Consider the following 12242-nt stretch of genomic DNA (forward strand, 5'->3'; position numbering starts at 1 on the left):
ATTAGACTAGACTAAAACCCTGAGTAATAAACTGGGACTAAATCAGTACGCATTTTCATCAACTAACGAAGACGAGAGGAAAATGTCCTTCACTTATTTTAAAATCTATGGACATAGAAGTTCATGAACAAAAAATGAGAGGAAAATTATATGAATTTGTAAAAATCTGCTAAACTGTCATGTCTGTGACACACATCACAAACATGGGAGAGACAAGAGGTTAAAAAAATTAATAAATTATTAGCCACATAGCCACTGTAATTGTGTGTGAAGTTGTTTTTCATCAAACAGATAATATTTAATGTGAAATATTTTTAGATCCGAAAAAGTTCAATATAATCTGCTGACAAAAAAAATAAATAAAAAATATACATGGAAAAATGGCTGTCCTGACTAAAACATTGACAGTTTTTGTTGACTAATACTAAAAGAGTAAAATCATGTTTTATTGGACTAAAACAAAGACTAAAATGCTAGATTTATAGTCGAACAAAAATGAACTAAATAAAAATGGGATGAGGTTGACTAACTGTGATAAAAACTAACAAGCGTGACTGAAATTGGACTAAAACTGAGACTAAATCTAAAAATGGCAGACAAAATTAACACTATTTGAAGGATGGAAGATGGGAAGTCGGCTATATCCCACTTGGATTAGATTGCGGATTGATTCCGCTATTATTTTATTTTTATTTTTATTATGGTTAACACAGGCAAATCGAATCACGTGAAGTTACTTATTTTTGAGTAACTAAATTAATGTTATAATAGATAAATGTGTTGACTGTTGAGGCTCGCAACGAAATATTGCCGTATCGATTTTTTTTTAGCACACCCCTACTTGCCTGTATCAATCATTTCCTAAGAAGTCAAACTTGTATTGCTTTTGCAGTTTCCTAAAAAGAAAAGATTTATGATGTGGACATTACATTTGTCCCATTCACACCAAATATAAGCAGTGTGCTTTGCATTTTGCATTTTGTTCCCTTACTGTACTTACTGTTGTTCCATTAATGTAAACCATGGCCTGAAAGTGCCTTAACACTGGAGTTCTTTGGAACTAAAAACAGTTTGAACATGCAAACCATCATACAACACTAGCACTCGTGTATTTTTCATTGAGATACACGAGGAGTTTGTTTTAGTCAACATTCATCTTTAGTCAGTGTACTACTATTGATTCCTACCATTTGAGTCATTTCCACAACACCCGTGACTGCTAACCATAATGTCAAAGCGTTCTAAGGGGAGCTGGTAGCGCCACACCCACTTGAAGGTAAAAGCACACTAAAAATCCGGAATGCGTTTAATCGTGGCTGCTAGCTAGCCGGTGTTAATCCAGCCACGCGCCAGACAAAGATTTCGGAGACGTACACCAGGCGCTCCATTTCGACGGAAAACTAACGTAATGAGATTCCGCTTACCTTGAGAGCATTAATGGACGGGTTTTTGTTTTTTCCTCCTCCATGTGACGACCCCGAGCTGTTGCTGCCAGACCTCTCCCTCCCGTCACCTCCGTGCCCGACTCTCGGTCCCAGACGGTGCTGCCCGGCGCCGCGCCGTCGTCCGTCGTGGCGGCCGTCTTTGTTCATCGATTCGCGCTACGTTCAACGCTCGGTCGGTGAGAAGCGTGAAGTCCACGGACAAAGTTGTCCAGATGTCAGAAAGGATGGGGAACCATATTACATGACAGCGAGGCTAAGATACCAAAAAACGGAAGTCCGTTGACATTGCGATGTTTTGGATAGACGGTACGGTGGTCCAATCATGTTACGCTAATTTGAGAGCGACATGTTTGATACCCAATCGAGTGTAGGATAATTCGGGTCACAAGGCGGGACTAGTTACTGAGGGGCGGGATTGCACGTCTCTACCATGGCAACCATAATGATCGAGCGGGCATTTCGCTGAACGTGAGCAAATTAATCTACCTTCAAAATAAAGGTAAATTTTGTGCTACGTTCTGATTTTAAAATTACGATATAAAAAGATACATTCCCTCAATTAATTAAAAATACGACTTGAAAACTAGGCACACCTCTGAAATCCTGAAGCTTTCATGTTCATTGTATCTCTAAATGTCAGGTGACTATTTATTTGATTGCCTAAAGCCATAATGAAAAGTTATTTACCCTCTTATCTCTCATACTTACGATTATCTCCATTCTTACTGTCCTTTTAGATTACTCGACAATGCTGTCCCAATGGAAGTGTTTTGGCTAACACAAGCTGACTAGAAGTGATGCACATTTTGCAAGTCTTGAAATGTCCGTTTATGACAACGACAACAACGACGTATGGGATTGTTTTGAAGACTACACGTGTTTGAGCAACGTTTTACGAACGTATGACGTTTTTCAGACATGTGACCCTTTTGTTTTATTGTGAAGTGTCTAACCGGAAAATGTAACAGCCTTCAGCCCCAGCTAAACTGACTCGAGCAACGTTGTTGACAACTTTTCACGGTAACTGCAATTATTCAGGCAACAAAGTATACGTTACACAATTAAGAGTCGTTTATCATTATTTAGCATTTCGGATGCGTTCAAGTATTTTGAGATTCTGCCTTTCTGTCTGTTTGCACGTCGTTTCGTCGATGCTGCACTCATCATCCATCTGCACTCGCACTCACTAAAAGCAGGGTACTGATTTTTTATTTTATTTTATTTATTTATTAATTTTTTTAAGTGCGATAGATAGGCAAACGAGTGTTTACTGCTCTTGCACTGTGTAGCGTAATACGAACTTGTGATTATCGTATCAATTTCTGTATTTCCCCAGAGATGGCGCCCTCTACTGTGATGGCGGTGGCATTGCTGGCCCTTCAGTTTATTTTGGTACTCAGCTCTCACAAAAATGATGATCATTTAGGACAACAGCTACATTCTGAACGAGACATGAATGTCTTGCTGGGAGAGAAGGTTGTGAAACACTATTCCTGTTTTTCCTTTTATCTTGATCACCTTGTGTCTCTTAGCTTTTATGTGATGCCTTTGTAGGACCCCGAGGAGTTAACGAAACTAAGTCCAGAAGAGCAGAGGAAGAAGATGATGGAAATTGTAAAGAGGATTGACAAAAATGCTGACAAACACCTAAGCCCAGGTGAGATTGCGTGGACTGTAACACTTAAAAGAAGAAAAGGTGAACAAGCAATTGATTCTGGTTTCTTCATAGAGGAGATTGCGCTATGGATTCAGCACGTGTACAGAAAATATGCCCTGGACGATGCAGAGGAGCGCTTTGCCGAATTTGATACCAACAAAGACGGTGTAGTATCGTGGGAGGAGTACAACATGGCCGTCCATGACAAGCTCTTCAATTTCGATGAAAGCACCATCCTGGATGATCCTGAGCAAGAGTCTGTGCGACATGTATGTACTATGTGTATGTACACCAACATCCCCATGGCAACAGGCCGAATTATAACACCAATATGTCATCTTTTCCTCCCGTCAGCTCCACCTGAAGGAGAGGAGGCGCTTCAATTTCGCAGACCTGGACGGTACGCCCGGCCTCAATGTAACCGAGTTCCTGGCCTTCACGCACCCGTCTGAAGTGGATCACATGGCTGTAAGATCAGAGTGGAGCTTGGATGGATAACGTAGTCTGGATGTTAGATCGCCCCCCCCCCCCCCCCCCCTTCTTATTATTACAGGATTTTGCAATCGAGGATGTGCTAAATGACTACGACTTGGATCAAGACGGACTGATCAGTCTGAAGGAATTTATTGGTGACATTCGAAGTGAAGGTTAGTACATTTTCGTACCGCTAATTCCTTGATTAAAGAAATAAAATGCATGAAATTTATTAATGTTCACTTTCACAACAAATAGATTTCTACCTGAACAAAAAAAAATTACATCAGGCACAATGGTTCCTTCCCACTACTATTGAAAATTAATATGCATATGCATTATTTTTTCAAGGTCCCTTTTTTTTTTTTTTTTTTAAACAAACAAAATCAATGAATTTGTACTGTCTTACAATAAACAGTATCAGATTTATTACACATGTTTTCGTCAAATAAGTCAAACAAGCATTTACTAAACAACTCCACTAGCTTCTACCAAACATGTGTGGTATAAACAGAAATCAGCAAGCAAATTTTTACAGTATTTTTTTTCCTTAAAATTAACTGTAATTTACCAACTTTACCACGAGGAGGAGTAACTACTGTTCACTCTGTTTTCATCTGATTGTACATACAAAAAAAAATTGGTCATCTATGAGCATGCACATCTAGTTTCTACTCAGTTTACCATGTTGAAATAGAATTTTATATGCTTATTGCTTACTATCACTTTCAATATGTTACATAATCTTTTAAGAGTGTACATGTTATGAACAGAACATTTACCACTGATGTAAGGTGATGAATTGTCCGACGTTGGAAAATATATATTAATACTGTAAATTTTTCTCCCTAAGTGTACTGACTTTGTAATCCCTATCGCTCGTCTTTTAAAGAGGACGCCCCTTCACAGTGGGAGGTCGAGGAGACCGTGCGCTTCAAGGACCTCTACGATCAAGATAAGGACGGCAAGTTGAATCGAGAGGAGCAACTCCGCTGGATTGCGCCCAACAGCTATGGCGCCGCTCGGGAAGAAGTAAGACATGGATTTGACATGAAATTTTGGATCGCCTCCATTTGTTGTTTGATGACAGAATGTCCGTTTATCATTCTCATCATCATCAGGCTCTTCATCTCATTAAGGAGATGGACCAGGATGGAGACGGGCAAATCTCCGAGGGCGAAGTTTTGAAAAATCAAGATACCTTCTTGAACAGCGAAGTGACGGACTACGGCAGACATCTGCACTCGTCGCATGATGAACTATAACTTGGCATCTTTATTTTGTCATTTGTTACCACAATCAAGAATTCTTTGTTTCAATTTTTAGGCAGTGTTGAAGTTGTCACGTGGCAAGACAGCGGTGCTGAGGAACTTTGTAAACCAGCACAATGCTCACTGGCACACTGGTTATCGCAGGCGTGTCAAAAAGCGAAGTGGCAGTCCGCTTGTGTTTGCTGCTCTGTGACGCTCTTCCTCTTTTCAAACAAACGAGCTGAGGTGCCGTGTGACGCCTCGTTTCCTGGACTCTTTCACTTGCGACGAGCAGCCGACTGTCACATTTGCCGGTTGTTCACAAGCGCATTGAAGTGTCTTCAGAGCGGAACCACTCAGTCAGGATGGAGTTACAGTTTAAGGATGCCTTTTGGGTGAGCTTGTGCCATGATTCATTCATACATAATTTTTTATTTTCATGTTTTGGTTTGAGAACCAAGTTGACTGAGGAGCACTTAAGTTAGTTAATTGGTTACAAATGTTTTATATTAAGTGGACTGTGGAACACACTGCACTGCTTATTTCACAACCAGCAGCACATAAGACACTGAAAAGAGAATTCCAGTACCTGCAATTCAAAAATGAAGTACCTGGTTCTAATGTTACTTCTGTTATGCAAGTCTTGCCTATAATGTCCAAAGAAATTACTACATTCAGGGAGGAATTTTTGTATTCTCTAAGCCTACATTTATTTCCATGACATTTCTGTTTAAAAAACAATGTTACGATTATGAAGCTGTGGATGTAAACATTGTGTTCAATGTCACCCTTGTGATGAATAAAAATACAAACTGTCAAAAATGCATTTATCTCTTTAAGAAAACTTTACGTGATTGCATCTCTCGCAAAAGCAAAAATTCAACTGGAGATCTGAAAGTGGATTATTATAGGCCATTTCAATTAATCCGTGCCATTTCCGTCCACATGAAATTTAATGTGTAAATGTTTTAAAAGAAAGTGTCATGGACATTTAATCTCACGGAATATTCAGTTAAGTATTTAATAAATACAATTAAATAGATTAAAATACTTTCAACAATAGAAAAATAGCATTTGTTGCCTGTCCCCACTCTCAAAAATTAGACCTTACCACAAAAGAGTTACTCCTTCTGGTTTTACCTTTTTATATTTGAAGTAAAGTTACAACTTTATTTATAGGATATTACAATTATATTATTTAGTAAAATTAAATATGTTGTGTGGTGATAAGTTATCACAACTGCACTTAAAATGTATAAAAAAAAATATTTATATATTAGAAATTCTAAAAATAAACAACTTATTTATATATTAATTTAAAATAATAAAAATTTGAATATTCCACAATTCACATAGTCGACAGGACGTTGCATCATTTAGAAATGCTGCAGGCAATGGGAAATTCAGACCAGAGATTCCTGAATTGAATGACATCCATCTACAGTATAAGTCTATGAGACAATAACATTTTTTTTTTTTTGCAACATACCACATTTTTGACCTTGGGCAATAAAAAAAAAAAAAAAAAAAAAAAAAATCCAAAGAGTCCAATCTGGCCCCAAACAATATTAGTGTGATCAGGACTTTTTTTTTTTTTTTTTTTAATTTTCCATAAAGTTGTGGCAAGCAGCAAAAACACGACACCTGCTCAGAAGTGGACAAAAAAAAAAATACATCGACAAACAGAAAGCTGCTGCCAAAATGTTGTCCATGTTCTTCCAGGGAGGCAACTTCATTAGCAACGCCGGCTATGAGGCCATCATCCAGAGACTCAACGACGGTCGGCGGACGTGCAAAGACATGGAGGAGCTGTTAAAAATGAGGTGGGCCTGTTAACTTCTGGCGTGCAAGGTTATGCATGTGATGTCACCCTCACTGTGGTCGCCTCGTGTGTCGCAGGGCATCCGCCGAGGAGAAATATGGCAAAGAACTGGTGGCCATATCGCGCAAGGTTGGCGGTTTCTATGAGATCTGGTGCGTGGGCTTGCATTGCAGAGAACGTGTTAAGATGTTGATGCCCACATCACATCCTCTAAGCATGCGTTTGTTTCCACAGCACGCTGAGAACGTCCATTGATGAAATGAAAACACGTAAGCGCAACATACAGTATGATTTTGTTTTTTTAAGCATCCGTGTTCAGAAATGGAACTGACAGGTAACTTGAGTGTCCACGTTTCAAGCCTTGTAGACTTTGTTTTGTTTTATTTTCTAGAAACAGAAATGATTGGCAACTTGCACATCCAGCTGTCTGGCCTCTTAAGGGAAGAGGCGAAAAGGATTGAGCAGTTCAGAGAGAAGCAGAAAGAGAACAGAAAAAAAGTACTTTTTTGTTGTCGTTTTTTAGGGGCGTTCATTTTTAGTTAATGTAAAGTTCCTTTTATGCCACTATTTTTTTTTTTTTTTTTAATGCGTGATTAATGATTGCCCCTTGGAAAGCCTACACTGGGGGAATTCCAGTCACAGCGCAGCAGACATGTCCACGTTAATATTTAGCAGTAATAAATTGAATAATAATGCATATATTTGTGGAGACTGGGGTCAAGTTGTATTTTACAATTTAAAAAATGTGCATAATTTCACTATAGTTACTTTATGTTAAAGGTATACTTTACTTATTTAGCCATTTTTGGCAGTCAAACATTAATATTTTGCCTATAATAAATTTGATATTTTCATTATTTTTTATGTACAATTACTACCTTTTAAAACACATTTTGCAACTTGCTGTCGACTGAAAATGACATCACAAGGGCTCAGGTAACCAATCACAGCCCAGCTTGTGAATGTCACATGACCAAACCTAAAAAACAGGTGAGCTGTGATTGGTTACCTGAGCCCTTGTGATGTCATTCTCAGTCGACAGCAAGTTGCAAAATGTGTTTTTAAATGGTATTAATTGTATGTGAAAAATAATGAAAGTAGCAAAGTAATTATAGACAAAATAACTTTTTATTGCTATAATGGGCTAAATAAATGTAGTATCACTTTAAAGATTACATAGCTCTTAATATGAAAAGGAAAATATCACACTTGTTTTGTACAGTTTTGTTTCGGGGGTTTTTTCTTCGTTTTTTTCACTTTTATATTAACAAGAATATGAAAACTTAGGAAAAAAAATATTGTACATTTAAAACATATCAAATTTGTGATTAATCGTGAGTTAAGTATTGAAGTCATGCTATGCCATTCCTCCTCAGCTTGAATTCACCATGGACAAGGTCCAGAAGAGCAAAGTGTCCTTCTACAAGAAAACAATAGACGTAAGATCAACACATCCCGTGAAAACTGCCATTTGACGCGTCTCCCACTCGAGTTTGTTGCACTAAAAGTAATACAAGTCATTCTGATGTGATGGTTAGCTATGTGTCAGAAAAATTCCAGGACTGATTTAATCTAAGTGCATGATTTGTTGGTCTGCTTGGTGCTATTTTTCAGCTTATGGTTCACGGTTAGTATGGTTGGTTGGCCGAGCGTATGAAAGCACAAATGCATTTGTATATTAATCCCATAAGGGATCATCTCATTTAATTTTTTTTTCACATTTTCATGGCCTTGTACTATGTTGAGGGTTGACTCACTAAAAAAAAAAAAAAAAAAAAAAAAAAAAAAAAAATGTCACCATCTTCTTCCTTCCGTGCTTGCTATCAAGTATTTGTGGTTGCTGTTGTTTCACATGTCTCCAGTCTGAGAGACAGTACGGGCAACGCTGCAGGGAGGCAGATGAGGCCGAGCAAACGGCGGATAGGATGAGCAACGCTTCCACAGCCACGCCCAAACAGATAGAAAAGGTATATCATACAGTCTATGATGAGTGTTATTTGTTTGATGAGATGTTTATTCATACCCCCAAAAAAATGTTTTCAGCTGAGCAACAAATCCAAACAGTGCAGGGAAGCTGCAGAGGAGGCCGGTGAGGACTATTTGTTCTGCACTTCCCTTTTATTGAGGATGTCACAACTATCTTATTCAAACTGATGCTGTTGTGACATAAAATAACTTCCATTCTGTTTAGTCAGTGTGACAAATGCAAATTACAAAGTTTTAAAATTGCATGCTTGATCATACACGATCCTTTTTCTTTTCTAATAGAGCGACAGTACAAATCCAACATTGAGCAGCTGGACAAGATCCGTCAAGAGTGGGAACTAACGCACATCAACACATGTGAGGTAACTTGGTCACATGTGACAGTGTATATTGATCAAGAGAGGAATGTACAATCCATTCTAAAGAGTATAACTTTATCCCAAGAGCGGCAATACCCGTTTTATTTCCTCAATGAGGATGTGCAACACTTCCTATTAGGGGTGTTAAAAAAAAAATCGATTCGGCGATATATCGCGATACTACATCGCGCGATTCTCGAATCGATTCAATAATCGGCAGAATCGATTTTTTTATTTTTTTTTATTTTTTTTTTTAGGATTCACACCTTGAGCATGGAAGGATGTTATATGAACGGAACATTAAGCCTTAATATTTTATTTTAATGCTGTTCAAACATGAAACAGATTACAACCTCTATAAGACTGAAATTTCAGATAAATAAATAATACATTTTCATATAAATCTTACACTCTACAAGCTTACTGATTAGTATTTTCTAAATTTGAATGAAAAAAATCGCAACAATCGACTTATAAATTCGTATCGGGATTAATCGGTATCGAATCGAATCGTGACCTGTGAATCGTGATACGAATCGAATCGTCAGGTACTAGGCAATTCACACCCCTACTTCCTATGATAAGATAAAGTGAGTTATTAATCTGCAAACTTCCTATGTTGGCACAAAACTTTGGGTTGATTTGAGGTTACACATTTATCACCAAAATGTCCTCTACTCGCTGTTGTAAAAGTTAATTTCCCAATCACGTTTTTTCGCAGACGTTTCAGCAGCAGGAAGCGGATCGCCTGAAGGCCCTGAGGAACGGTTTGTGGGTGCATTGTAACCATTTGTCCATGCAATGCGTCAAGGCCGATGAAGTGAGTCGTCACAAAATCTTAAGTTAATCCGTCTTCAGCTCAACTTTGCAAACCGAAAACTATTCACAACGTGTACTGCTTTCAGTGTTACGAAAGTGTGAGGCAAATACTGGAGAAGTGTGACATCACCGCCGACATGAACTGCTTTGTGGGGATTAAAGGCACCGGCTCCAGCCGGCCCGGTAGGCGGCCCGCCTTATTTGAATATGACACGGGAGAATATTTTCATGTTATCGCTGATCAAGATATCTTTCACTGACTCTTTTCTTGCTCTATAGCTCCCGTTGAGTACCAAAACTACTACGAGCGGGATGCTACAGAGGTCCGAAACGGAAGCACGGGACTTGTAGGCGGAGTCATGAAAAAGTCTGAACACCACGTTTGAATTCACAATCACGCAACCAATAACAATTAAGATTGTGCTGTTCCCATTTGTAGGTTTTCAAATATCCTTCAAGGGAACTCTCTGGCTGGCTCCAGCATGAGCATTCATAAGGATCCGAGCGCAGACAGTACAGGTAAGATATCATCTAAATTATGTGCCAACGGAAACTTGAATTTCCATTATTTTATATTTGAATTTCTAAAATGGAATTTGAATTACATACATTGAATTTGTATTGTTTAATTTGAATCATTACATTGAAAAACTGAATCTGAATTACACAATTTGAATGTATTAGTTTGGAACCAAAGTCAAAATTATTAAATACATTTGAGTATTCAGAAACTGTATTTTCACGTTCCGTTTTCCAAATAAAAATTCAGTTCTTCGCAATCCAAATTCAATTTGCTTGATACACAACAGGGTACTTTAGGAAAAGCAATCGATCAAAGTTACATTGATCTCATCTTCAACTAATCAGCACTTTTAGTTTTTGAGTACGTGACACAGGGGCTCTTCGGAAAGTCAAATCTTTTAACTCTTTTATGGCACCTTTCTTTAACCTTTGTGGTCAAGGTCATCGGGTCATGGAGGGAGAATACGGAGGACCAAAAATGCCAAAATAAAATTAAAATTAAAATAAAACTGGATATAAAAAAATATATATAATTCAAAAATTAAATTAAATAATAAATGGAAATAAAAAGCACCCAAAAAATGTATAAACAAATAAATAAAAGCAAGAAATACAAAATATACATAAATAAAAGTAAAAATACAAAAAAAACACAAACGTAATTCCAAAAATAAAAACAATATATATACCAAATGTGGAAATGCAAAATAAATATCTAAATACAATTAAATATCCAAATAAAACTGTTCTGCTCTCATATTTATGCTCCAAAATGAGGGGGCGGTCCTACGTGAGTCAGTGAATATGCCTCGATTTCTTGCCCCAAGGCCTAAACTATCATCATGCCTGCATTGAACTCCATTCTCTAAGCATTACTGACACCTAGGGGTAGAAATAGCACACAGCACATAGAGAGACAATGCTGTTTTAAATATATCCGAGTCTGCTTTTTCTAAATGACGTCATCGCATTAATACTTGACTTTGCACAATGACAACCCTCTTTAATGGATTCCAGATGTCCAAAATGTCTTTTTTTTTAAGTGAGAAAAGACCCCAAACATTTTCGCACTCCACCGTCATGGCTTGCACTTATTTCTGCATGAGAAAGCAAGTTCAAGAACTTCAGGATGTAAAAATCTTCACCGCAACAAACTGTGAAATAGTGAAAAATCTGCAATATAAAATTAGATACGTACCATTTTAAAATCTACGATAACCTGAGACCACAAAAAATGAAGAGCAAATATGGTGAGGGACTACTGTATTTTGGACTGAGGTTGGAAACTCCAATTGCTACTTGCTACTCGTGATGACATTTCTGCCCATGGTCTTTGAATAGTTGCACTTTTAGTTCTTTAATTGACTGGACTACTAACTCCATAGGGGACTATGAAGACGTCTATACTGCCATCCCGAGGCTTCACGGGTCCCAACAGAGCGAGCAGTATAAGGCAGTGTACGAGTATGTGGCTCAGGTCTGTTTGACTCTACTTTCACTGATTTGTTTCACTGGATGAAAAAAAAAAAAAAGTCACAGTTGAAGGTGGTTTATTTTTCTTTAGCGAGACGACGAGCTCTCCATGTCTGCTGGCGACGCCGTGTTTGTCATGGATCAGGGTGAAGACGGCTGGTGGATGGTGCAACGGTATGGCAAAACGGGGCTGGTTCCAGGCTCGTATCTTGCCAAAGAATGAATCTGGACAACGCAACTAGAAGGACTTGGCACTAATTATTTGTGAATAATGTATTTTTTTTTTGTATTTCTCATATGCATTAAAATGTTATATAATCCAATTGTTCATAGTGTGTTTTATTTAGCAAATAACCTGCGAAAATATCAGCTGTCCTTCTGTAAAGCCTACAAGCATCATTTGTTGCACTCTGGAATTTCTGATCCCAACTCACT

At 37.9% G+C, this 12242-nt stretch overlaps 3 protein-coding genes across 12 annotated transcripts in view; 2 read left to right on the plus strand and 1 right to left on the minus strand.

Moving 5' to 3' along the window:
- scaper (S-phase cyclin A-associated protein in the ER) overlaps positions 1-2293 on the minus strand; it is a 58786-nt gene extending 56493 nt beyond the window's left edge. For 3 of the 5 annotated variants that reach the window (XM_077516919.1, XM_077516915.1, XM_077516913.1), the window contains exon 1: positions 1425-2142. In XM_077516919.1, coding sequence (XP_077373045.1) covers positions 1425-1592 — 168 coding nt within the window. In that variant the 5' untranslated portion in view covers positions 1593-2142. The other 2 variants (XM_077516914.1, XM_077516917.1) reach the window with 2 other exon arrangements.
- rcn2 (reticulocalbin 2) lies at positions 1287-5648 on the plus strand. Of its 6 annotated transcripts, XM_077516921.1 has the most exons (10): positions 2033-2085; positions 2183-2295; positions 2391-2465; positions 2782-2921; positions 3000-3102; positions 3175-3371; positions 3457-3570; positions 3656-3749; positions 4469-4608; positions 4698-5648. In XM_077516921.1, the coding sequence occupies exons 4-10, from the start codon at positions 2784-2786 to the stop codon at positions 4839-4841; spliced, it is 930 nt and encodes a 309-aa protein (XP_077373047.1). In that variant the 5' UTR covers positions 2033-2085; positions 2183-2295; positions 2391-2465; positions 2782-2783; the 3' UTR covers positions 4842-5648. The 6 variants fall into 6 exon arrangements, with proteins under 6 accessions (XP_077373051.1, XP_077373049.1, XP_077373047.1 ...); XM_077516925.1 differs by lacking the exons at positions 2033-2085; positions 2183-2295; positions 2391-2465 and adding an exon at positions 1287-1405; XM_077516923.1 differs by lacking the exons at positions 2033-2085; positions 2183-2295; positions 2391-2465 and adding an exon at positions 1901-1944.
- On the plus strand, positions 5073-12130 carry pstpip1a (proline-serine-threonine phosphatase interacting protein 1a). The gene is made up of 15 exons (XM_077516920.1): positions 5073-5221; positions 6549-6649; positions 6726-6800; positions 6883-6917; positions 7040-7146; positions 8025-8087; positions 8511-8615; positions 8692-8737; positions 8917-8996; positions 9715-9813; positions 9899-9995; positions 10092-10179; positions 10252-10331; positions 11720-11811; positions 11899-12130. The coding sequence occupies exons 1-15, from the start codon at positions 5192-5194 to the stop codon at positions 12028-12030; spliced, it is 1230 nt and encodes a 409-aa protein (XP_077373046.1). The 5' UTR covers positions 5073-5191; the 3' UTR covers positions 12031-12130.
- Positions 12131-12242: the final 112 nt, after the last annotated feature.

Source organism: Festucalex cinctus, chromosome 3 (assembly GCF_051991245.1).
Source record: "Festucalex cinctus isolate MCC-2025b chromosome 3, RoL_Fcin_1.0, whole genome shotgun sequence".
Lineage (NCBI taxonomy): Eukaryota > Metazoa > Chordata > Actinopteri > Syngnathiformes > Syngnathidae > Festucalex > Festucalex cinctus.